General features: G+C 35.1%; 1 protein-coding gene across 1 annotated transcript in view; it reads right to left on the bottom strand.

Moving 5' to 3' along the window:
- The window catches only part of LOC111164031 (glutamate receptor ionotropic, kainate 2), a 195,836-nt gene extending 168,119 nt beyond the window's left edge, over positions 1–27,717 (bottom strand). The window contains exons 1-4 of the mRNA XM_089921662.1: positions 27,705–27,717; positions 27,423–27,604; positions 20,344–20,397; positions 17,314–17,487 (exon numbers count right to left, since the gene is read on the bottom strand). Coding sequence (XP_089777788.1) covers positions 17,314–17,487; positions 20,344–20,397; positions 27,423–27,604; positions 27,705–27,717 — 423 coding nt within the window. The remainder of the gene's footprint in view (positions 1–17,313; positions 17,488–20,343; positions 20,398–27,422; positions 27,605–27,704) is intronic.
- Between the last annotated feature and the right edge of the window lie 228 nt (positions 27,718–27,945).

The following is a 27,945-nucleotide window of genomic DNA, read 5'->3' as shown; positions in this document are numbered from 1 at the left end:
ATGTTCCTAGATGATCTTATCCAGTCCCTTGGCTTTATATATTATTTATGTCCTGCTGACTCACAAATCGGTACTCCAATCCTGACCTTTCACCTAAGTTTTAGCTTCATAAAACATCTGCCATTCCAAAATCATGTATTCCCCCAAATAATTCTTTCCTTCATTTAACAAATATTTATTGAGTGCGTATTATGTGTCTGACACTGTTAAGGTACAACCAATACAATATTGAACAAAGAACTATCACTTGAATATCTAATAAATAATTCATACAGTCCATCAAAGGGTATTCTGATTTTTCACCCCCAAATCAGCTTTTTAACTCTTCTCCATTTTCAGTATATGGCCCCATTTCCATCAACTTCCTCAGACTTTCAAAACCTAGAAGTCCTCTGTCTCAGTCTGGGTTCCCACAGACACAGACTCTGAGACAAGGATTCAGCAGAAAATGCTTACTTGGGAGTTGTAGAGACCACCAGTAAGGAAGGGAAGAAGTGATGTAGGGAAGGGAAAGCAACTAATAAGTGGTAGGTAAGCCAGCTACCGTATGTGTAAATGGAGCTCGATCTCACAGGTACATTTTGAGAAATTATATAAAGGATACATCTCAGAATTATCTCGCTCCAAGACTGAGAGAGCTGGGCTATTTATACATTCATTCTCACTGGTTAAGGGCTTCTTTGGGCTGTAGGGGAGGGGAGTAACCACCCAGTACTCCTAGCCTGCTAGACATATGAGCAGAGCTTCTTTCTGGAAAAAGTCCTTAGACACAGAGAAGCAGGTACTGGCAGCTACAAGTCTTCTGGGTACCCTGAACCATAAAGTCGGAGGGATATCGGTAAGACACTGACAACAGGTGCTGCTTCCTCCTTACCTTACTCACTTCCTTTAGTTTACCGATTAATGAGTCCTGTTCACATCACTCCGTATTATATCTCAAATTCCATCACTTTTAGCTCCATGGCTAAAACCTGAGTCCAAGTCATCAGCATTTTTCATCAGCATTACTAAAACAGCTGTCTAACTCATCCCCCTTGAATGACACACAGAAGCCACAGGCATCTTCTCAGTGCCTGAATCATATTATAGCCTTCCCCTCACTGAAGTCCTCCAGGGCTTCCACTGCAATTAGATCAAAATCCAAATTCCCATGTCCTTCAATGACCTAAATGCTATGTGTCATGACCACTTCTCCAATCTTCTATCATTGCCCCTCTTTCTCTAAATCATCCAGCACACTGAGAGGTCACCTTTCTTTCCCTCAGATACAACTTGCTGTTTCCATCTCGAGGAGTTTGCACTTGTTTTTCCTTCTGCCTAGGATGCACTTCTCAGAAATCTTTGCATGGCTCCCTGTTTCTCATTATTTAGGCCTATCCCACACATCATCTCCTTCCAACACCCTAGCTAAAGAGCCCTCCCCATCCCTCATCATTCTCTGTCCCCTTCCCCTAACTTGTTTCATTTATTCTCCTCTTTGCCAAATAGAAGGTAAACTTCATCTTTATCTAGTTTATCACTCTATCCCTATGCCAATAACAGTGCCTCACACACAGCAGATTTTAAATAAATATTAGTTCAACTTTAAGAAAACATCATGCAAACATATACCGTATGATCTTATTTCTAATAAAATATGTGCAAGTGTGTAGAAAAATTAAGAAGTAAGTACAGGGCTGACCTGTTTTCCAAAGCAAACAAAGCTAATATTTAGCCAGTTAATTAAGATGCTTGATTAAATATATACTTAAATATATACTTTAAAATTCATTTTAATGTAAAACATCTAACTGTAAATTTATCCCTAACATACAGATGTAGAGCTGACACCCTTTTCATCAGTCTCTTGATTGGAATCCCTCTTCTGTTTTGCATAAACCCCAAATATGATGGATTATCCATGATTTCCAGTTTTGGTTTCTTTTAATTGAAAGTGCCCTTGTATTTTATTGTTTGAGGTAATATTTAATTGAATTATGTCATTAATAAGTAGAACAAGCATAAACTGGTTTTGGAAGAAACACTAATGACCTTTTTTAAGAATACCCAACTGTGGGAGCAAAATACAGAAGCATGATACGGAGGCCTACTAGTGGTGAGTTTCCAGGCTGCTATGGACATCAGTTTATTTTAGCCAATAGATAGAGAGCTTTGGTTACTCTCATGAATCAGTTAAGGGAAGGTAAGTTAAGAGAGCTTCCCATCCCTAAAATGTTGGTTGCCATTCTCTTTGCTTGGTGTGTTAATGAACACGATATTTTACTTTTCATTCATATATATTTTTTAAGTTTACAAATTTTTTACAGTATGCATAATCTATTCAATAAAATTTAAATAATATTAAATATTCAAAATATTCATGATGCTTTTAAAAGTGAACAAATGAGTAACATCTGTATTTACCTTACTGTGATTTTGATTGTTTCAAATTTACTTAAAATTCACTTAAATTTTAGTGTAGCAGGCTCTCAAATCTGGAAAACTGGGCATGATTTTTGTCAGTTAAATTCATGTGCACCTGCCTTAGGGGCTAGAGGAGTTCCTATTTTAGAGGTATTTCACAGTCTTTAATTTATCACTTATTCATTTCCCTTTTCCTTTTGATAAAGTAAAGGACTTGGAGAGAGGAATAAATATTTAAAAGCTGAGAATAGAGTCTGAAAAGTTGATTTTTAAAGGCAACATTTAACAGGGGTAATATTTTCCTTGAAAGCCAGGACCAGAATTCAAATTAACATCTCTTCTCCCAAGGCACATTCCTAAGAGCCGAGACACATTGGCTGTAGAGCCTTAGGCTGTTCTGGCTGGACTACTGAGAAACAAAGGCACTAAAAGATGTAGTAATTCTTTACTGATATTCAATATGACTTAAATTTTCTTACTTCCAGGGTTGCTTAGTCGAGGTGGCCAAACAAGTTGGCTAGATCCCTTTCTTTGGGTTGCAACATATACCCATAGAACTAGGATGTCTCCCCCTATTTCTGAAAAAGAAACTGAGGCATTACTGCAATGAGAAACAGTATTGCAGCTTACAACTTTTTGCCAGGTCCTTCTTTCATCATCTTAAATTCTATGTGTCTGTAAGCAATGCCATCCCCTTTCCAAGCCAGCACCACCTCCTCCAGACAGCCCCATTTTTCTTTTTTTTTTCTTGCGGTACGCGGGCCTCTCACTGTTGTGGCCTCTCCCGTTGCGGAGCACAGGCTCCGGACGCGCAGGCTCAGCGGCCATGGCTCACGGGCCCAGCCACTCCGCGGCATGTGGGATCTTCCCGGATCGGGGCACGAACCCGCGTCCCCTGCATCGGCAGGCGGACTCTCAACCACTGCGCCACCAGGGAAGCCCGACAGGCCCATTTTTATTAAAAGCACTACTGTCCTCCCAGTCATCTAAGCTGGAAAGCTGAAAAGCTGAAAAGCGTCTCTTGTCTCCTTATTCTTCTTTCCGACCTCGAAAAGGCTTTCCCATTCAATCGTTCCTTTGAGACCTCTCTGCTCTACTTTTCAGTCATTCTTACTGCCGACTTGAATGACAACTTCCCACCCAGCACTGCAGTTAAGTCTAATGCACCTGCACAGAGCCACCAGATGAGCCTTTGGGGGAACAAGGTAGGGCAGGAAGAGCACGAGCTATCAAGTTAGATAGCCTCCATCTGAGCTGAATGTCAGCCTCCATCTGAGCTGAATGTCCTTGGACAACATACTAAACATATTTGAGCCTCAGTTCCATCATCTGTAAAGTGAGAAATAATGATCATCTTGCATCATTTTGGTAAGAATTAGAGACAGTGTGAGGCAAGCACATCTTTATACAATTACCACAAACCACATAATGTTTAGCAAAGAGTGGACACACGGTAAATGGTCAATAGTACTTTTATTGCACAGTCCTATTCTAAAACATTTAGTGGCTTCCCATTCTCTTCTTCCAACATGACTTTCCTGCTCTCATCTAGTCTTATCAAAATGCTATTTGTGGGGCTTCCCTGGTGGCGCAGTGATTGAGAGTCCACCTGCCGATGCAGGGGACACGGGTTCGTGCCTCGGTCCAGGAAGATCCCACATGCCGCGGAGCGGCTGGGCCCGTGAGCCTTGGCCTCTGAGCCTGCGCGTCTGGAGCCTGTGCTCCGCAACGGGAGAAGCCACAACAGTGAGAGGCCCGCGTACCGCAAAAAAAAAAAAAAAAAAAGCTATTTGTGTTCAAATTCACATTCAAGAACCAGTTCAAGCACTACCTCCCCCCAAACCCCCTTCCCAATCCCACCAAACTTCCCAAACACACCACTGTTACAAATTCTTACAACAAAGTAGCAGGTGCGTCCAGTACTTGGTCATGATGGAAAAATAATACTAATTAAAATAATAATAATTATTATGTTTATCATTAATTTAGCTCCAAGTTGAAAGATAGAAACATCAAATTCTCTTGGTGTAGGTTTTCTGGTTCTGAGTAGATCCATTGTGTGACCTTTTTAAAAAATGTATTTAAGTAGATGAAAGCCCACTCTGCACCTCTCTGTGGTAGCCATAGCAACTGTGCATTTGGTTTTACAGAGACCACTCTTTTCTCCATTCCTTAATATTACCAGGGGCTTGAAAGTTGCTGGGAAGGAAGGAAGTACATTTGCAAAGGAGTCAAGGAAACTCCTAAGAGAAAAACAATCAAGACCCCAAACCAGAACCCCTCTGAGGGACCGGAGGTTGTCCAAGTGCCGTCAAATGTGAGGAAACACTCCTAGCTGAGAGAGGCCCCAGTCTAGACAAGGCCTGGGAGCACTGGGGAGGGCTGGGTCTGCAAACAGCCTGTGACTACTGACAGGGGCTGTCAACTCAGTCATTCTGGCAATACGGGCAGGCTCCCAGGTGCACGCTTATTGTGTAAACTAAAGAGTTAAATAACTGCAAAGCTGAAAGCTGAAATAGTGGGAATCTAGGCCAAGTTGAACTTGAGCCCTTGTTCCAGTTGTGAGTGATTAGACAGGATGTGGAGAGACAATTGGCAAAAATGGCCCCTAACACCAGAGGCAATAGAGGCATGAGTGGATGGAGATGACCATTTGCCAGCCATGTTTTCAGAAGAAATACCAGGACCCTAAGTATGGCAGCAGCTCCAGAACTGTGGTACTACTTTCTGGCGTGCTTCAAACTGGGTAGCAGCCATGGAATTCTCCAGCTTCAACAGGGCACATCTGAGTGGAGCATCTTACAGTGGAGCCTACGGCTCCATCAGTTGGCCTGATCAACCTGATCAAATGTCTTTGAGTTTCTTGCATTTATCACAGGATGGTGGATTTTTTACAATGTCCAGTGAAGGAACTACAAAGAAAGGGAACTGTTTTTCCTGTTAACTTGGGCACGTAACCATTCTCAATTTTATGTGAAGTTGTAATTACATCCTTAACAAAAGGTGGATAAACTCCCATCCAAACACACTATTTTCTAAATATATTCCTTATTATAGGTCAGCATTTTTTTTTTTATTATTTAAGGCTATGTTTTACTTTCCTTACTTAACTGATAATTCTTCAGGTGCAGGCATCATGTAATATATAATATGTATATATTATTTTCATCATCCACATGATATATTAACACAAATTGCATATAGTAGGTGTGCAAGAACTATGTGGAGAATGTATTAATGAGTAACAATATACAGGAATTTTTCATGAAGGATTGATTTCCTTCATTGAAATAACATTTCAACATCTGTTCTGTTTAACAACTTACTTTTCCCTTCTGGTTCAATTTGGTCACAGGGTATTCTGAAGATTAATGAATAAAATATTTATGAATTATTTTAGAAAGGCAAATGAAAGATCAACATAATATTTCCTCTCTGCATAATAAAGCAAGAGAATTCCTAATATCCCTTAGGCAAATTCACCCTAAAACTCGTCATTTCATTTTGTCTGGAATATTCTTTTGATTTATTAATGTTGATTTAAAGAGTATTGGCCAAGCATATCTTGAAAATTAGTGCATCAGAGTAGATCCCAGACTGTTTCTTAGGCTTTTATATCACAAAACTGTATAGGCTACACTTTTTTTAAAAAATTGTCTTTCTAATGTAAACACAATTACTTAGGTATCAGTGTGATGAGATGAACATCAACAATTTGGTAGTAAAACTAGTGATGATTCATGTCATTCATTCACTTAATCTCATCCAGAGCATCAAAGCAAGCAGCTACCTACGCTGACATTTTTTTAAAAAGTAGTATTTACATAGTTGCATCCTAATTCAATTGTTACACTTGTACAAACAGGAAATCAAATGACTCTTTGAGAATGATGAACTTTTACCCTGAACAGAAATAGCACTTACATTAAAGCGCAGAAATGGTATTTGCCTTGAAGTAAACAAATACCATTTTTGGAGGATTTACTATGTGCCAGACACTGTCTTTGAGCAGTATAAAAGTTATGCATTTAATCTTCATAGTGACTCTATGATGTAGGCATTACTATTTCCTTTAAATAGATGATGTAATTGAGGCTCAAAGATGCTAAATAATTAGAAGTTTATAAAAGAAGTACTAAGCAGATCTTGGTTTCAACAGACAGATGATTCTGATTCCAAATTTCTTGTTCTAAGATGAAAATAGAATAGATTTTATAGTCTTCTGTAAGTGGCATAAAAAAAAAAAACTCAAGTAAAAATCCATCCTATAATTCTGTGTGCAACAAGCCATCTTCTTAACCTAAAGAAGAAGTTACCTAACATTGAGGAAAAAATAAATGGCACATACAATTTCACAAACTTCTAACTAGATGGAGAGGGAAGGGTAAGCTGGGATGAAGTGAGAGAGTGGCATGGACATATATGCACTACCAAACGTAAAATAGATAGCTAGTGGGAAGCAGCCGCATAACACAGGGAGATCAGCTCGGTGCTTTGTGACCACCTAGAGGGATGGATAGGGAGAGTTGGAGGGAGACGCAAGAGGGCGGAGATATGGGAATGTATGTATATGTATAGCTGATTCACTTTGTTATACAGCAGAAACTAACACACCATTGTAAAGCAATTATACTCCAATAAAGATGTTAAAAAAAAAAAAGAGAAAAAATCTGTTAAATAGGGATACATCATTCTAATAGAACATTTCAAATTATTGAGACTGGGCTCACTTTTAAAGAAGACTATTAGATTCTAGTACTAAGCAGATTCTGTGTGAATGCTTTTCAAGGTTTCTATATCAATTAACCATCCAACACAGACACACAAACACACACACATACTACATATCTATTACAGTGTTACTGCATATAAGAAATGACAAAAGCTGCTGAAATAATATGTTTGGATTAATTAAGCTATAAGCCCTGTATCAAAATTTGTTTTACATTTATAAGGCACTGAGATTTTAAGAGGAGGCAATAATATAGCTTATAATCATAAAAAGCCAGGTAGGTTTACAATATTCTTATATGTTAAGTCATTATCCCTTTCGATCTGTAGGACAACACACTAAAATTTATTATTTCTATTTGACAAGTGAGGCTCAAAGAGGTTAATTAAATAACCTGCTTAAAGAAACAGCATTAGAAAGGATTGGAAATGGGATTCAGATGCTAGCTTGTATTCCCTATTTATTGGTTTAATCTGGGAAGGAAATAAAAGGGTTTGGTAGACCAACTACTCACCACCTCACCCAAAATTGGTGTAAAACTCTATATATTAAAGTTGAAGAAGAAGAAATACATGTAATATTTTTTGCTGGTTTTGAATTAATCATGCTTAACTTTTACCTTTGGATGCTTAAGGATTCTTTCATATGCTTCTGACTATAGTCCAGGGATCTTCCTTTATATATAATCTGCCTATTCTATGTGTCTGCATCTATAAAATGAGGATTACAACTGCCCCCATGATATTGTTACAAGGCAATAATAGCTCTAAGATACAGTAAGCATTAAATACATTTCACAATTAGGTTATTTTGTAATAGAGATTGTCAATACAAATGGTAACATGCAATAGGAACTAGATTCAGAGTTTATATATAGAGTCATTGCTTGGATCAAACTTCCTAGGATTCCTATATATCCTAGGGTCCTTAATATACACACTTAATATATGTGTATGCTCCTATTTCTAAGAACAGAATCAGGCAATTCTTTGGATCAAATAAGTGAGAGAATTTCTGCATTGGTAAGATACAGAGGTAGGTAATTTAAAAACAAAAAGAGTGAACATCTACTGTGGTATATATTTACATGGAAAAAATCAGTTATAATTGTTTATTATATATAATATAAATTTTATTATATATCAAGTTCTTGATTTATTTATTTACTTGAAATATTTTCCAGCTTTCTCAATTTTTAAATAAAATTCTTCTGAAATTTAGCATGACAAAAGAAAGCTGCAATTTGTTTGTTATAAATCACAGTATGGAAGAGGGAAAATTTGTTAAAATTTGGCAGAAGTATTGAGTCCAAAATTAATAAAATCTATAGTTAAATGTGTGTGTTTATAAATAAATATTTTATAGTTATGTTTAATAATAAAAATCTGTCAAACTCTTATACATATTTAGTAGTTGAGGTCATATATTATAAATGCTAATTATACTATTAGTATTGTAGCCAGTACCACTGTCTTTCTAGTAAATAGCTTATTACTCACAACAGCAGCTAAAGTAATAGGAATTTATATAGATCATAAATATGTTTTATATTATTTCTTTTTATATAAAATACATAAATGAAAATTTACAATATTATTTATTATTTTTTAAATTTATTTTATTTAAGGACTTAGTAAGGCCAAGATATCTTTTATCTGGTATTATATTTCAACATTTGTTGGAAATAAATTCCAAAATTATAGAAATAAAAAATAAAATGCCTAAAATAAGTTCCTAAACTTATGAATAAAAATGGAATAATACAGGAAAACATACAGTTTTGATAGTAATTATGACTAGTCTACTTCCTCTCATTCTGCATCCTATCCCCAATTACAGAATGCAGCTTAGCTCTGAGTATTTTACTCTGAAAGCAAAATAGCCAGAAAACATGTTTTGTACATTTTGTAAATAGATCCACTCTTTCTTTCTATTTTAGAAATAGATCCAATGAAGGGAAAGTACTATTGTTTATAGCAAATGTTAACCTTCCTTCACCAGAACTTTTCTGTTTATTAGGAATATATATCTGAGTAATAATTTTTTTTTCTTGTTATTTATAGGCCACAATGTCATCTCTTACTTTCTGTTTTTAAATAATTCCAACAATTTCATGCTGACTTTATTCTGAGTTCTTATATGGTAAATATTGCACACTTATAATAATCTATTAATTGATATGTAAAAATTTTATCCCAGCTTTATCTCCCACTGTTTTCCAATCCATTCCTCTAATCCAGGACATTGAACATTATGTCAAAGTTGCTGTTAGCCCCATTCTAACCTGAGTGCCAGCTCCAGTAAAAGAATCCATTGCTTATTTTCTTAATCACCTTGTATTCCCTTTGTATTGGGCACTGTATTTGCTTTCCCAAGTTTGATGACACTTTACCTCTACTGCCTGCTTGACATTTTGCTTTTTCAAGGTTACGTTCATCGCTTACTCTTACCAATTCTATCTTGATGCTCAGTACAGATGTGGAGTCCTAAATCTCAGAACGTTGCTAATTCCTAGACTCTACAATGTTGAACTTTGCTTTCTTGTCAGAGCATTGGCATCATCTTCTCTAGGTGTCCTTGTCATTGACTATCACTTGAGGGACCCTCCTTCCTAAATAACACAAATTTTCATCTACCTAGACTTCCTCATACCATCTTGGATTGGTTACATACATATGTAACTATGTAGCTATTAAATATATAAGAAGCTGAGGAAAATTGTGAGCAGAAATGTATTAATTCTTTACAAGTTTTTATTACATGATCTGAGATCAATGCTTTAAAGATAAATTTTGATTTTCAGGGTAGAAGGGGTAAAAAATATCTTTTGATTCAACCTTACTTTTTCCAAATGAAAAGTTTTAAAATTGACCTAAAAAAATAACACGATTATGAAGGAAATATTTCAATGCAATTGTCATCTTTCATGCAAGAAACAGTTACTTAAAATGGAAATTCCATCTTTTTATCAGCTTTAGATAAATGCTGATTGCTTAATCTGCCAATGAGCAAAGGCATTTAGATGGAATGCTCCAAGTTAATGAAACGATGGAGGTTGTTAGGTCATCTCAATTATTTATATTCAGATCCAACTTGCAGCTTAGTATATCAAGGAAGATTAATAGGTAGGTAAAGTGAAGAAATACAGTGCCATTCTGTTATTCATGCCACATACTCCATGTCTTTTTACTATTCATTAAATCAATCATATACAAATGTAATGAATGTTATGCTTATGACTTCATTATATACCCTGAAACATCTTATGCAAATATTTCTGCCATATTTGATTATAATACAGACCCCAAAATATTTCTTCTGTGGTAAAGATAAGAATAAAAGTAGCAATTATGTGAATAAATTTTGTGAAATGTTATACATTTTCAGCAGAATACCAGGAAGTTACGTAAAGCCCCTGGTAAATATATATTTGTCCTTGCTGTCACAAAACAGCATGGAAAACAAGGAATTTTAACAAGAATTTGAAGGAAGACTTAGGAACTAGATCAAAGAAACACCAAATTAAAATGAAATTAAAGTTTGAATACGACTTTTGTACTGACAAAGGCGTGAGATGTGATCAGTAAGACATTCACTGTCTTCTTGATTTTGTCAATTCCCTAACTTCTGTGAGGAAACAGAGGTACTGACTTCATTACCAAATCCTGAGTGCCTGGTATAAAATTCAGAGTAATGTGTACAACATACTCATGAGTAAAACTGATCAAAGAAAGGATAATTCGTTATTTTGTTACTTTTTATACTTTTGATGTTTTAGTGGCACATGAAATAAAACCACCTTCTTCAAAATGCCTTTATTGATTAAAAAATGGCAAGTTAGTTTGACCCATTGTTTGGCAAAGTCTTATTTTTATTCTCATTTCAACTGAATCAAATAAAATGGCTCCAGCTAATTAAGACAGGCAGACAGCAGCTAAGGCAAACTTGTAGTTCTAGCAGCAAATGACAGCCTTGCCTGGTCCTACTTTATTTCTCTATGGTTCTATTTTCATTGACTTTTCTAAAGGTAAATCTTTGTACAGTAGCAGAGTGATCACTGTGCCCCTTTAGTACATGAGCTAACTCCCTGCTGGGAATGTATATACTACATGTTATCTTTTAATTTAAGTTAATCAAATGAGGAAAGATGTTATAAAGTTTATGGGCCATGGTCTGTTGTTATAAATAAATAATTGTTAGGAGGACACTGGAACTTAAACACTTAAAGACTCACCTCCCTTATAAACATTATCCCTTCTTTCGCAAAAGAGAATGGGAACTACTCCTCTAACTCACTAAACTTTCACTATTTAATCAAAAGCATTTCTAAGTTTTTGTCTTTTAAGGTATTTTTCTAACAAAGAATTGAGACTAGCCTAATTGTATTTGCTAAGTGATTAGATATCTTGATAATAAAATACAAGCAGCATGATTAAAATAAATTAACACACACATTTATTCAATCAGGCAGACACTCCATCATGATGAGCCCCTACTTTGTTTGCATCAGGCACTGAACTAGGTCCAGGGCCTTCAAGAATGACAAAACCTGGTTCTTGCCTCAAAAGAGCTTACAATCTATTGAGGAAGGGGTGTGAAGACAAACAAAAGTCCCAGAGTTAAATTTTAACATGGAGTTATATATAAAGTGCATAAATAAAAGGTGCACACATGTAAAATGTCTGGAGGACTCAGCAAATTCATGGGAAAGGTACACAAGTCCTGAAAATCATAGCACGAGTGGGAATATGCCAGACATTCAAACAGGGGTAAGTGGTTCAGACAATGGGAACATCCCATGCTGAAATGAGGAGGTGCCATCAGTATTGCTGACTCAGCCAGGGTGAGATGGTGAGATGGGTGGCTTAAAAGAGCAGGGAGCAGGCAAATACGAGGCTGGAGAAGTAGCAGGAGCCAGATCATGGAAGGCCTTGCAGGCTTGACAAATGGGCTAAAATTTCAATGACAAGGAGTCATCAGTATGTTTTGGTAAGCTCATGGTAGGAAAAAGGTAAGTGTAGGAGAGATGTTAGGAGTGGGAATTCAGTGAGGAGACTATTGCAACAGCCAGGGGAGAGACCATGGGGTCCTTAACCAAGGCATAGCTCTGGGGGTGGAAAGAAGAATGTAGTTAAGCAAGATATTGATACAGTAGATTTGACAGTGTTTGATGATCATTGGATGGATATGAAGAGAGGAGAAAGGAAATGGAGACAGCAGTAAGTCTCGAAGAGTTTAAATTTCCAAAAACGGTAATCTCCCTAAAATAATTTGAATGAAAGAGTCATTATTGATTTGTGTTGCAAATTTACATTGTCAAGGGATATATGTGATATTATATAACAACATAAGAAAAAATGGTATTTGTAAAATACCAAATGGATTACAGGTCCATTAGCATTAAGATGCATGACATAATGGGAGCACTGGGAAGGAGTCCCAGGATATAGCTTAAAATTTACCTTGAGGTGTTTCTACTTGATTTCATTCTCTTGAATTGAGATTGTTGCAAACTCAATAAGTCAATAATAAATGTAACCATTGTCAAACGCTGATGGATTCAAAAAAGTGAATTCCCACCCTATAGTTAACGGTGCCTGGGGAAAGTAGATGTCTGGTCAGAGGATGGGGAGAAATGCCTTCTGATCACGCGGTAAAGGACAGTAATGATGTTCACTGAAGGGGGCCTCCCCACTCCCAGGGGCATAAAAATATGTGAATAATTAATAAAGAATGCACAGTAGGGAAAGGGTTTTATAATAAGGGCTCATGTCTAGGGAGGCATTTAGAGTACTACCTGGATGGCAGTGTGTGGGCATGGGGGAAAGTGGGAGAAAGGTGATATGAGTTAAAAACCCTTATGTGTGAAGGAAGAGGGTCAGACTTCCTTTCTTCCTTCCTTCTTAGTGAGATCAGGTTTGGATGTATTGTGTGACTTGGTTCCCTGGTTGGGTTTATACCAAATGAAGATAAGAATTTTACTGAGCTACTAGCATTAATATCTTTAATATGATGTTCCCAGACCATAGAAGAAGGAACTACAACTATGGCAGAAATGGTCTTGTATTCAGTAGTCATTTAACAGATAAACACTTAGCCTAGGTGCTAACTCAACCAGGAAAATTCTTATGAATCCAATTCACTGTTTCTTTTTATAGCTTAAACATAAAGAAATAATGTGAAAATCTAAGCACTGTGATCTTACATAGTGACAAATGACTATGATACTGATAATAGGTCTCGCTCCAAGTACTAGGGACTTTGCTGATAATCCCATTTCTTAATGGGATCATAAGGAGAAAAAAGAACAAGGGATATAGAAACACTGAGATCTCATGAATTGACTAAAGGGAATGTTGCCAACTCTACAATGCCAGGCTATAATTCTTTTCTTTTCTAACTAGAATCCTCTTAACTTCCTTACTCCATTCATGGTGGAAATATATATATATTTTTTTTCTAAATTTTCTAATATTTTCTAAAATTTCTTTAAATAATTATTTCTTTTCCTAAACATTTAATAACTGGGAAAATGCTTACAATCTAATCTTAAGTGGAAAAGAAAAAGAATACTCATACAAGGCATAAATATACCAATATTTTTAAACAGATCTCATACTGGTTTTATTTTATAATAATCATGCACTATTTTATAATTAATAATTAATTTATATAATAAAATATTTTATATATAATCTTTTATATCATTGTATAATGTTATCTAATGAAATATTTTAAAAGATATTATCAGTTTTCCTTTTGGAAAATTGTAAAAAAGTCATTAATCTGCATCCATTTTAAAAGAAATCTTTATTTGAATGGCAAACTTTATGTCTACTTCTAAAATATTTTGTGTTCCATGCTCTATTTATAAATATAATAAAATAAATAGCTGGCACACATTTTTAGATAAGAACTATTCAAAAAGTGCTCATACAAGGAAATTTATCTTCATTTTAAAAATGAAGTCATTCATTTTAAAAATGTTCTCATGTAAGTCTTCTGGTGGTTTTTATATTTTGCAGTAACTCAAATAAAGATATATAAATAAACAGGTAATTATCCCTTATACTCTTTTCTTTTTCTTATTTAAGATCTATTTGAAAAGTATTTCATGACTATAACAAAGAGAAGAGTGTTGGCATTAAAAATTTTTCTGAAGATTTCAAAATCTATGGTCTATACACAATGCCCAGAATTTTCAATAAATAGGCTAATCATTTTCTCATCAGTGCATTTTTGTTCTATCACTTATCCACTCCCACTAAATCACTTGTCAGTTCAGAAGAAGGGCAGGATTGAGGACTGGACTCATGGCTAGAAAGAAAAAACCTAAACCTGCATTCATCCTAACACCCCATCTTTTTTTTTTCTTTCTTTTTAGCGTGCATATACCTTTTATTGAGAAGAATATGTTTAGGAAAGCCAAGAAAAGAGTCCAAACACTTGGTTGACTTTGAGGTCCTCATCTTGTCTAGTGGCCTGTGTGCTCCATAATTGTAAATACTGGGACTTGGAGAAATTATGTGGCTAATGGGGGAAGGTAAAAATAACGACTAAGAGTTCAAATTTGGATAACAGAAAGACTCAGGTTCAATTTAAAATTCTGACATTTACTGTGTGACATTAGAATATTAGTTAACCGCTTGAGGTCTTATATTTCTATCTGTAAAATGGGAATAATAATGGTACCAACTCAGTGAGTTGTTTTGAGGATTAAATGGAATGATGCATGCAAAGCATTTAGCATTAGTGTAGACACATAGCTGGATTTTTTGTTGTTGTTATTTTAGAAAATGAATCTTATTTATTTATACAAATTATAAATTTTAATAAATTGCAGATTATTCTTTCCTAGTATACAGAAATATAACTGATTTTTCTCTTTTTTGATCCATTTTATGAAGGTTAATTCTTTCCAAGAGCCCCTACCTTCCTAGATATGAAATTAATATATCTTCCTTCGTATTTATCTCTTTCAATAGTCTACTTAACTTACTCGAAGTTTCAAGGGATGACATGTAGAGTCATATAGGAATCATACTGAAATACACACAGTACCCAAGTAAGGCTGGATAATTTTTGTGATTCTGATATATAAAAGGGCACACTAATCCTTGGACGTACCAGTAGAAGACTTAGAGTATGAAAATATTAAGATTGCCTTTTGATTTACTTTTCCTAAAATCATTCAGTAATGGTTCTGAATAACGAATAACAATATCCATCTTGAAATTAAGGAAAGGTAAAAAGAGTTAGAAAACATATATGGAAAAAATATATACATGATTAAAATAACAATTTAAAAGGAAGTATATGTTTTAATTTTTAAAAATAACATTGTCTATTAGGTTCCAAAAGTTTGATTCACCATCTTCAAACTGGGAATGAAATATATTTGTAATTTATTCTTGGTTGTATTTTATTTTTAATCTGGATGTACTTCAGAAAAAAAAAATCTTCATTTTTAAGTTACTTATGTATTTTCCTCCCAATAAAGTTTCTCAAATATATCTTAAGTTAAAACTAAAATACTAGAACTAGTCAACCATCTCTTTTTATGCACAGGAGTAAAATTCCCCTCATACTATTTCCTTAAAACAATAATGTGGATATAAGATATTTTCAAATTCTAGTAGGTTATTTTTCTCACTAAAAGAAAATAAATGTCTTTTTTTTTTTTCCTTTCCATTAGAAGGTTGGTGCCTAGAGGGTAACTATGATTTCTTCACAGTCTCTGTGAAGACACTCAATTTGTATTACTAAATCTTTTAAGGGAAGAAAAACACAAACATTTCCTTTATTTTGCTACAACATTAAAAACATACTTTGAAGCCCCATTGAAGCAATTAATGGAAACATTACAATCATAATAGAAAAAGCTTTTCCACACATCAGGATAGAGGATGTTTCTGCTTATAAAGTTTCCATTTAGAATGACACTTTTCTTTTCTTTCTTTCTTTTTTTTTTTTTTTTTGCGGTATGAGGGCCTCTCCCGTTGCAGAGCACAGGCTCCGGACGCGCAGGCTCAGCGGCCATGGCTCACGGGCCCAGCCGCTCTGCAGTGGGATCCTCCCAGACTGGGGCACGAACCCGTGTCCCCTGCATCGGCAGGTGGGCTCTCAACCACTGCGCCACCAGGGAAGCCCTAGAATGACACTTTTTAATGACCTAGGAAATGTAAATATTGCCAAAGTGCTGGGCTATTTACTAAATTGTAGCAGTAACTTTGTCTATAGAAAATAGATTGAATGAGAATATATCAGACATTTATAATTTGTTCAATAGTACAGTATAAACTTACCTGGTCCTATAAGGTGGCCAGTAGCTACATTTGGCTACTGAGAACTTGAAATGTGACTAGTTTGAATTAATATGTGAAGTGTCAAATGCACACCAACTTTCAAAGACTTAACAGAAAAAAAGAATGTAATGTATTTCAGTCATAATTTTTATAGTGATTGTTTAAATAATGGCATTTTTGATACAATGGGTTAAATAAAATAAATTAATAATATTGAAATTTACCTTTTGGTGTATGTTTTTTAACATAGCTATTAGAAAATTTTAAATTATGTATGTACATTGCATTAGATTTTCATTGGCAGAACTGCTATAAACAACTAAAGTTACATAAAATGTACCCTTCTTTTACAGTTTAAACATTAGTCTAGTTTCTAGATTTAAAACCAAGACTTGAAAATAAGTGTGATTACTGGTGAATTCTGAACCTTAAAGAGTAAGCTCAAGGGAAATTTTAGTGTGATGTAAGTCATTTATATGACATCAGATATCAGAAACCAACATGATGAAGAGTAATCATATACTGGTAGTTAAGAAGGATAACTTTCAGGTTAATGTCTTCTTTTCAGTCTTTAATTTATCCTATATATAGCAGTAATTAATTTTAGAGAAATCCCCTACGTTGCAGTTTTCTGACAATAGTTGTAATGCTTTTTGAGATACTTGGATAAAAGTTAAATTTGCCACATAAAATTGATTTAGAAAATTGTTAAGAGAATTATTGGCAATAGTACTTTTTTTTTTTGGCAATAGTACTTCTGATATCATGCCTTTAACATTAATAACTAAACTGAAGTTTGGATCCAGAGGACTCAATAATTTATGCAATATTACTTAGAAACACACAAACTGATCTTTAAGTGGGTATTCATACCGTCATAAATCCATCCAGCAAACCTGAATCGGGTTTCGGAGGTGCCTGCAACCGTTCCATAGACCACTTTTCAATGATGGAGGAGACTTGTGTATTTTCTGTATTTAATATTCTGAACCCTGTCATGTTAACGCCACTATATCGGTAGGGTTCTACATCAAGAGCGAAGAGGTCCTAAAAGACAAATTTCTTTGTGTTAGTATCAAGAGAGAATATTCATAGGCAAGTATAATTGAAATAATCATGTATTCCTGCTTGCCTTAGGTTACTTAACACCACTGTGTCTCAAGTGATGTTCAAACATCACAAATCACCAAGATTCAAATACACTATCCTCATGTTTTGCCAATGCAAATATATATACACTCTACATAAACAAGTACATATATATATTATTCCAGTTCCACCAGTGGAACAACAGGCTTTTCTACAACCTACCTTTAAGGTTTGCATAAGCTTTCTTCTCTATGTTAGGGATAGCTTGCCCTTAAATTTTATGCATTACTCTTTTATATTTAACTGATTATAGGTGTTTTCCCATGTCTTGCTTCCTTGACTGGTTATTGCCATTTTTGTTTTACTTTGTTTGTCTTTTTTCTTTTTTTTTTAAGAAACAGATCATGAAATATAGCTTCTAACTAATGAAAATTATATCAAAGCTGAGGAAAAAAGTTAACAAAACTGGCCTTATTGGTTACAAGAACTCTTGTAGTTCTTTTGTCTTATACCCTATCTAGCAACTCCCCCATAAGGAACACTTCAGATTTTGGTTACCCTTTCTACTCTATATACAGTGAGTGCTCTGGATTTGCCCAGGAGATAGGAGGCCAAAGCTGTCGGGGCAGTCGGATGTCACTATGAGAACATGCAGCACGTGCGACTTTTGCCCCCATTGAGTTGGCATTAGCTATTCCTTAGATCTTACAGACAACATTGAGAACTACTGAGAGCCAGGGCAAGATCAATGCCATTGGTCCTGGGCACAGCTTGCTCGTACAGCTGTACAGACTAGATTATAGAAGCAAAATTCAGTGAAGAGAAGCTGACGTTGGCCTGAGCTCTATTCTGTGCTGTGAAAAATATAAGGAACTTTTAGGTTTTTAGTTTTCAACATTTGCAATCTAGCCAAGGAGATTATCTCTCTCTCTCTGGCTATATATATATATATATATATATATATATATATATATATATATAATGTAGTGCAATATATGTTAAGCGGCAAAAGAGTACAAGTGATAAGTGCAAAGAGTCAGAAGCAAGACAAATGATTTTCAATTTTTATGGTAAAGAACAACTTCACAGAGCAGATGGGATCTGAGCTGCCATTAAAGAATGGCCATGCTCTTGAAAGGCAAAAGACAAAAGGAGACCAAAATGTCAGTAGAGATACAAAAATTAGAAAATATAAAGTCTACTCAGGAGACTGACCTAAATCAGTTTGGCTATAAGAGAATTCATGAGGGAGAACAGCGGCACAAGAAAATAGGCAAGTTAGGTTAGAATCAAACTGAAAAGGACCTTCAATTATAGGCTAGATGAGTCCTACATATACTAAACTAGTTTTTTTTTCCATTTTTTTCCTTATTAAGAGATGCTTTCGATTTCCCTAAAATCTTATGATTATGGTAGAACTGAGTTTCAACAGCATTGAAATATAATTTGCTGACGAGTGAAGGCTTCTACTCACTCTCCACCAGCCCATCACTAAGTTTCTCACAGGTTGCAAAAAAGTTGCCTGGTGGGAAGTGATACAGATGTACAGCAGAGTTAGCCTTAGTATTTACCAATAAAATACAACCTACTGTGTGAAGCATCTTCATTGAAGAAGAGTTGTTTTTACAAGAAGCTATTGTGATCAATTTAGATTTAAAATTCAGTCATTTAGACCAATTACTAAATTTTATTAATTTAATCTGGTAACTTCAAGACTCCTAAAAGCAAGGAGATCAACTGGAAAACTTTTGAGTTAACAAAGAGAGAGTATTGGTTAGACTGGTCATTGTGGGAAAGGAGAAGATGCATACTACAGACACTATGGAGAAAAAATCAGTGGCATTTTGTTGGGGATACAGGAGTTAGAGACAGTGGAAGTTTTGAAGCAAGAGTCAGAAGATGAGTCACTTCAGAGGACAATACATTAAGGTTTAAATAACTTGAAATTATCTTAACGCCACAACGATTAGAAACGTTCTGCAACGCAGCGATATACAACAATTCAGGAATATTACAGATAGACATTTAGATCTCATTTGAACAAAGGTCATAATTGAAGCTCTAAGTACATACCAGTTCTGAAGAAAATAATTGAAGAGGAAAAAAGAAAATAAGATACATGCCCAAACTTGGAGATACTCTCATATTGGGGGGATGGGCAGGAAATAGTGACAGAGACAGATAGCTGTTTCACAGTGGAAGGAAAACTAGGATAATGTATTGGTAAAGAAATAGAGCTAAGGATAAGTAGGTTTGATAAAAAAAAAGAATGTCAGATTTTCATGCATATTGAGAAAAAACTGTAGTGGTTACGTAAAGACAAAAGATAAGGGTAACATTCAATTTGCTAGTTGCAAATTAAATCATATTTACTTAAAAAAATCCAACTTAACATATGCAAAAACAGAATAGGAAATTTAATCTACTAAAGGAGCAGCTTCAATAAACCTGATTTCAGTTTAGTCAATAGAGCTAACAACTTAAGAATTTGTGCTTTTCTAAAACATTGATTTCTCAGCAAACTAATTTTAAAATCCATTATGTTCTGAAAGTCCTCTAAGCAATATAAAAATAAGACATTATTTTGAATTAATATCTGAAACGATATTATTTCAAAATCATCAGCTTCCCACCAAGAATCATTAGTTCTCTATGATGATAATTCCTCTTGGGTTTTATCAAAATAAAATAAATCGTAACTTTAAAAGTGCCAGTATTATATTACTTCTTCCCACTCAAAAACCCATTTTTCATCCTGAAATTCATTATAAGAAAATTTAGAGCATTATCTTTATGTTTTAATAAATTACTTACCAGTGTGGTAAAGATGTAATGATAATATTCTGTCATCATTCCCATAGCTAATGCCTAAGAAGTAAAAAATAAAAATATTAAAATATTAATATTGAAGGTACACATTAGATGAAATACATTATGTCAATAAGGCAAGTGAGATGAAAATAGCAGAATGTAATGAAGAATCAGCCTATAGTATTCAGGTTACATTAAAATTGGGTCAAACTAAATCTTTTTTCCATAGTTAAAGAAGATTAGTGGTTACAAAGGAATTTCTGAACCAATTCTCTTGATAGAAAAGCTATTAATTGAATGTTTGCAATTGTAAAGCTTATGTTTTACATATTAAAAGAGGCATAAATTTGAAACAAAACCTCAAAGGAGCAAATCTTAGTTCATTATATTTGTAATATCTTCACTACAAATTCCATAATAAGGAACACCATTTTATTTTGTTGAAAAGTATTACTCAATTAGGAAAACAGTGCTCCAAGGTACAATACCAACAGGAATTTTTTTTAGCATTTTAGAGATGTTTTCTTAGTATTAATGAAGCAAATGTAAATCACCACTGTACAGATAAAGGCAAGTTTATTTTTTATTAATGAACAATTGAAATTTACTATGTTTTATTTCACACTTCTACAGTCCTCATCAATTTTAGACTATCAGTCTTAAAACAAGGACTTTTGGGTTAGAACTCCCAGTCATAAGAAGTGTCAATTTCCTCTCTGAAAATACAGAATCCTTTAGAAATAGCTATTTATCAGTCAACAGTAGCTGGTGATGATAATTGAAAAATGATGCATTTTTGAGCTGAATGAAGAGCTCTTAGTAGGAAACAAGTATTCTCAGGTGCATCTAATATTCTTCCACAAACTGCTAACTACTCAAATTGGTTTCCTAAGTAGCTGCCCCAGCTACATCCTTTGTATTCCATGCCCATAGGTAGGTATTAACCAATTAGCTACAATAAAATTTGTATTTCCACAGCATTAGCTGTTCAGTAAGAAAAGACAGATGTTTGTGAAAAATTTTGGGATATATAAAATGTATTTTTTTAAAGGGAGAAACATTTGTTAATGATAGGTAGCATCAAAGAATTGAGCAGAGGAAAGGAACTTAGGAATTGTGATATTGTAATTTATAATAAGAAATATGTATTTGGTCTTCATCCCATTTCTGGCACAAAACTCCAGATACTCTTAGAATTTCCCAAACAATAAAAGCAATGGGAACATCTTTGTTATAATATTTGGTTTCTTTTCTTCACTTCCTGAAATTGCTTCAGAGCCATAAAGGTGAAATGGGTGTCTTGTTATTCTTAGCAAGCCCCTTTCAAGCACAACTGAGTTTATGTCAAATGAGGTGACTTTGGAAAATCCCCTAAGATGGGAGGGTGGGTGCTGGTTGCCAGGGGAAAGCAATCTCATGATTGGAAGGTTGAAACTTTCAGTTCTACCCCGGTGAACTCCTGGGAAGGAAGAGGGGCTGGAGACTGAGTTCAATCGCCATGGCCAATGATTTAATCAATCATGCCTATGAACTGAAGCCACCAGAAAAACCCAAAAGGAGAGGATCTGGAGAGCTTCCAGGTTGGTGAACATGTGGAGGTGCGAGGAGAGTGGCATACTCAGAAGGGTCGAGGAAGCTCCTTGCCCTTTCCCTGTATCTTGCCCTATGCATCTCTTCCATCTGGCTGTTACTGAGTTACATCCTTTCATAATAAACCGGGAATCTAGTACGTAAAATGTTTCTCTGAGTTCTGTGAGTTGCTCTAGCAAATTAATCGAACCTAAGGAGGGGGTTGTAGGAACCTCCAATCTATAGCCGGTGGGTCAGAAGCACAAGTGATTACCTGGACTTGTGGTTCATGTCCGAAGTGGGGGAGGTGGGGAAACAGTCTTGTAGGACTAAGCCCTTAACCTGCAGAATCGGATGCTACCTCTGGATAGATGCTGTGAGAACTGAATTGGGTTGTAGGACCCAATGTGCTGGCGTCAGAGCACTGCTTATGGTATGGGGAACACCCCCCACACACAACTTAATTGGATGTACAACTTTTAGGAAACAAATAATATTTCCTGAATGGATAAAAATTACATGAGCCAATAACTCTCTGATAAATTTACATTTAAGCAAAATAAGAGAAAAATTTTCTTATTAAATAAAAATTTACAAGATTATCTTTGTAGAAGGTATTCATTGTTCCTGATGGATATGTGTTAAAGGTCTCGCAACTTCAGAACTACTCAATGAGAGTTCAGCATTACCCTTGTCGATATTTTTTACTTTACCAACTCAATAGGCATAGAAATATCGATTGGGATAAATGAAAGAAACAGCGATTCAGATGTATAACTATAAATAACACTTACATAATGCCTAAAAAGTGCTGGGTACTATTCTAAGCACACTGCACATCTTAATCAATTTAGGCCTCATTAAAAAATCCTATGACGTAGGTCCTGTTATTATACTTATTTTACAGGTGAAGAAACTAAGACATAATAAGAATGAATAAATTAGCCAACAAATTGATACAGTGAGTGAAAATAAACTCCAGGTCTCTCTAACTCTTGGAGCTTGGATATAGAGCATAATCTATGCCTTTTATAAAGTGGCATATTTTATATTCCCAAAGATATAGATCCATTTAGGATCTATACATTCTAAAATTTTGGCTGTTTCCTCCTTGATAATTCGAAAACCTGGGAATCTCAGCCCAATCCTGGAAATTGTGTTTTGGAGGCGAGGGTGGGAGGTGGTTAAGAAAATGGTGTTCTGCACCAGCCCCAGGTTTCTTCTTCATTACGTTGAAAAGAAACCTTTAAGGGATAACTGAGGACTGTGTGAGCATTTCACTGACCTCCCTTCAGTCTTTGATTCTGAAAACAAGAGTCAGTATGGACTATGAACTTAGATCTAAGTAGAAAAGTTTAGTTATTTTTGATGGAGTACCTATACTCTAACATGAACAAAAGTGAACAACGGGGATACTCTCTTGAAAGGTGAGTTAATAATTTCCAATGGGAAATAAAAAAGAACTTGTTCTGGACCTTCTTTTAATTATAGCATTTATGTCTTGCTACTACTGCTTCTGAATGAACTGTGTGCACACTTCAAACCACATTAAAAAGAACAAAATTATTATCTCCTTGTGTATAAATAAGAGTGGCCCCAAAAGAAAATTGCTTGTGCCACATCACCCCTCCTGGAAAGAAATACCACAGAATGATTTTTTCCAAAATCAAAATATTGTTAGAATTTCCCAACATTCAACTGATGTAGTGTTAACAATGCCATATGACAAATTAACACATGCAGTTATCCAGGCATATAATTTGCAACCAGTTTATCCTTCAGGTTATATCTGGACGTTACATTGCTTAAGGTTAACAATTGGAGGGGTTAGACTTTATACGTATTTCTTAAAATTTTATTATATTTTACTTCTTGCTGCTGTAGCAGTTTCTTTGTATCTGCTTTTACATTTTTCCAGGCTAAAAATTTTGATTTCACACTCTCTGATATGGACTTTAAAGTTCTTGGTTGCTATTTTTTTCTGTGATAGAATGTCTTCGTGAGACTTTACTCCACAGCATCCTGGCCCTGCCATAGAGGATTCTCTTTGACAAATCTGAGTAGAGGTGGAATCTTTTGCTATTAAGACATGTATGCCAATGAGTGCCCTTAATTTGCCTCAGAGGAAATCTAGCCAAGCCCAGGCTTCACTCACTTTTAAAGCTCTCAGGCAGGAAAACTTCAAATTCATGGTTGCTCACTATTTAGTAAGAGCTCAGTCAGTTTAAATAAAACAAACAAACATCTCCTTTTCTTGATATTCCTAATATTTGTTCTTGGATTAAGCCAGACAAGCTGAAAGCCCATTTGTGCCTTATCTTCAACTCTTGTACCATTTCTTTGGAGTGTCATCATTAGCCAACATTGAGGAGTCTCAGAAAAATTTCATAAATCACAAAATGGAGTCCTACTAAATGTACTGCTGCAGTTACAAAAAAAGAAGCTATTTACTTTCATTTTGAATTGGTTTCTAGAGTAGCTAAGATCCAAATATGAGATAAATGCTCTCTGGGACAAGGTAAGTTTTAAAAAAAATCCCACCACATGCGGTCTGCCAGTGTTACAGGATCAAAAAGTATGCATTCTGTGCAATAGTGTTACTCTGACTTCAACTTAACTTTCATATTCTCATTTCCCCTCCGTTCTGATTTTTCACCTACCAATCTTGTTAAAATTATATAATTTTACTGTTGTATATATTTTAGATACTACTTTAATTCTGTTTTCGTTTTGCAAATAGCAGGTTACACATCAGAAAACAAGTATGAAATAAGGGATATATCAACTAGAAGCCAGAATGGAAATTCTATTATTAAAGGTGATGGATACTCTCACCTTTCAAACAGCAAAATAAGTCAGCGTTAGTTACTCTAGAGACAAGACAACTGATCACCTATATACTTGTTGGAGGCCTAGAGAAAGCCTACCAAAAGCCTATTATTTGTCACTGACAGATAGTACAGTGATACTCACTCCAGGCATAAAGGAAAGGTATCCTTTCCAAGTCTGTGTATTCTAAATGTGACCAAGAATTGTTTGGTATTAAATGAAAAACAAATCCCTATTCTAGATTCCAGTGCTTACTTTATCGCATCATTTTGTTCCCAAAAAAACCCAACCAAACAACAACAACCACCCTTACATTCTTTATTACTCAAATATAACACTAGAGCAATTTTCCAAATCCAATTAAATATTTTACTGTAGTGAAACCAACATCCATATTGGAAGATTGGATTAACATCTGCTTAATAAACTAACCATGTTATAACAGACATTTACTGTTGGTAGTTATATTTTATGAGATATAATTTGACATCTGAATCTGCATTAACTCTCTAGTAGAGATATTTTATCCTACATTTGAGAGTTTTCAAGACAGGTGGCTAATCTCCAGTCAGCCAGTGTGTATAGAAGAGCTTAAAAAACAAAGTCCAAAGACTTGTGTTCAAATTCAGGCTCTACTACATAGTATAGCCTTGTACTAGCTATTTAACCCCTTACATCAATCCCCTCATATATAAGATATGAGCTAATAATAATTGTTTTCCAGTGTGCTGTTAGGCCTGAATACTGCTGAAGTAATAGTAAGAGGTTGTACTGCTATGAATTGTTTCATTTGATTGATTTAGAATTATCTTTTTAGGTAGGCAATGCTCATTCTGAAATGAATACTTCCTAACATCACTAAGAGAAATATAAATCCCTCTGCTATTTCCTTCATCAATGATGGACATTGATCAAGCTACTTAATCTTTCTGAGACTCAGTTTCTTTGTCTGTAAAGTGGAGCTAGTCCCTACTTCATTTGGTTACGGTGATAATTAAATAAGATCAAATGTGTAAGGCATCTCAGTGTACATGACAGGTAAAGAACAATTTTTTTTTCTCTTTTTCTTACTAGTTGATTTTAATGGTTGAGCTGCTTAATTGTTGATTTGAAGTTTATTCCCTCATTTCAGCACAAAACAGAAATATCTACTTCATTGATCAATATTCACATTAACAAACGGCATTTTAGCCATTTGAAAGTAACCTCGGAACTTCAATGTGCTTTAAAGATCATCAATATTTATATTACTTTTCTTTTAAGACAATTAATTAAAGTACTTAGACTTTTTATCAGAAAATCACATCAAGGTGACTTCTCTGGCTTTTTTTTTTTAAACCAACTGTGTAACAATAACACTTTGATTTAAAAAACAAAAAAACAGGGGACTTCTCTGGCAGTCCAGTGGTTAATACTCCACGCTTCCACTGCAGGGGGCATGGGTTTGATCCCTGGTTGGTGGGGAACTAAGATTCCCACATGCCACACAGTGTAGCCAAAAAATAAATAAATAAATAAACAAGACAAAAAGACAACTCTCAGAATGGGAGAAAATATTTGCAAATGAAGTAACTGACAAAGGATTAATCTCCAAAATATACAAGCAGCTCATGCAGCGTAATATCAAAAAAAACAAACAACCCAATCCAAAAATGGGTGGAAGACCTAAATAGACATTTCTCCAAAGAAGATATACAGATTGCCAACAAACACATGAAAGGATGCTCAACATCACTAATCATTAGAGAAATGCAAATCAGAACCACAATGTGGTATCACCTCACACCGGTCAGAAGAGCCATCATAAAAGATCTACAAACAATAAATGCTGGAGAGGGTGGATAAAAGGGAACCCTCTTGCACTGTTGTGGGAATGAAAACTGATACAGCCACTATGGAGATCAGTATGGAGGTTCCTTAAAAAAACTAAAAATAGAATTACCATATGACCCAGCAATCCCACCACTGGGCATGTACCCTGAGAAAACCATCATTCAAAAAGATACATGCACCACAATGTTCACTGCAGCACCATTTACAATAGCCAGGACATGGAAGCAACCTAAGTGTCCATCAACAGGTGAATGGATAAAGAAGATGTGGCACATATATACAATGGAATATCACTCAGCCATAAAAAGAAACAAAATTGAGTTATTTATAGTGAGGTGGATGAACCTAGAGTCTGTCACAAGAGTGAAGTAAGTCAGAAAGAGAAAAACAAATACCTATGCTAACACATATATATGGAATCTAAAAAAAAAAAAGGTTCTGAAGAACCTAGGGGCAAGACAGGAATAAAGACGCAGACGTAGAGAATGGACTTGAAGACACGGCTTGGGGGGGACTGGGAAGGGGAAGTTGGGACCAAGTGAGAGAGTAGCATTGACATGTACACACTACCAAATGTAAAATAGATAGCTAGTGGGAAGCAGCTGCATAGCACAGGGAGATCAGCTCAGTGCTTTGTGACCACCTAGAGGGGTGGGATAGGGAGGGTGGGAGGGAGACGCAAGAGGGAGGAGATATGGGGATCTTTGTATATGTATAGCTGATTTACTTTGTTATACAGCAGAAACTAACACACCATTGTAAAGCACTTATACTCCAATAAAGATGTAAAAAAAAAATTTCAAACCCAAATTCAATAAAGAAATTAAGAACTTAAATAATTTAAAGATTACCTGTTTCAAAATGCCTGCTGCCATTTCATGGCTACAGTCAAAGATGACATGGAACTCCTTGCCTCTTTTCATTTCTTTTAGTAAGGGTTTTGCATCCTTTGTATCAGCAGGTAGTTGACGGATCTTAAGTCGAAGATTGTATCTTGATGGAGCTTTGATGAGCTCCTGCAAGCGAATGAGACCTTTAATGGAAAAGAAAAAAAATAGAATGTTACAGAAAAAACAGAGTAGTTCATAGAATCACAAAACATACCACAGTGTCTGATTTCCTTGACCATGTACATGTGTACGTCATGACGTGACCATTGAAATTCCTACTTCAGAACTCCCAATCCCCAGTTATTTTTGTTAAAATCACTTCTCAAATTCTTAGGGTATTTCTCAAAGTATGAAAGACATACATGACTGTAAGTTAATGTAAATAATTTAAATAGATAAAATAATTTAAAATAAAATAGTTTCCCTCTCTATCCTAATTCTACTCCCAGTGGGTTGTCACTGTTGATGGCTTGAAATATTATCC

Source organism: Delphinapterus leucas, chromosome 12 (assembly GCF_059928025.1).
Source record: "Delphinapterus leucas isolate spDelLeu-1000000601 "Yukka" chromosome 12, BTC_Dleu_Yukka2, whole genome shotgun sequence".
Classification (NCBI taxonomy): domain Eukaryota; kingdom Metazoa; phylum Chordata; class Mammalia; order Artiodactyla; family Monodontidae; genus Delphinapterus; species Delphinapterus leucas.
Note: the sequence above shows the minus strand (reverse complement) of the source record. Positions and strands in the feature narration are given on the sequence as shown.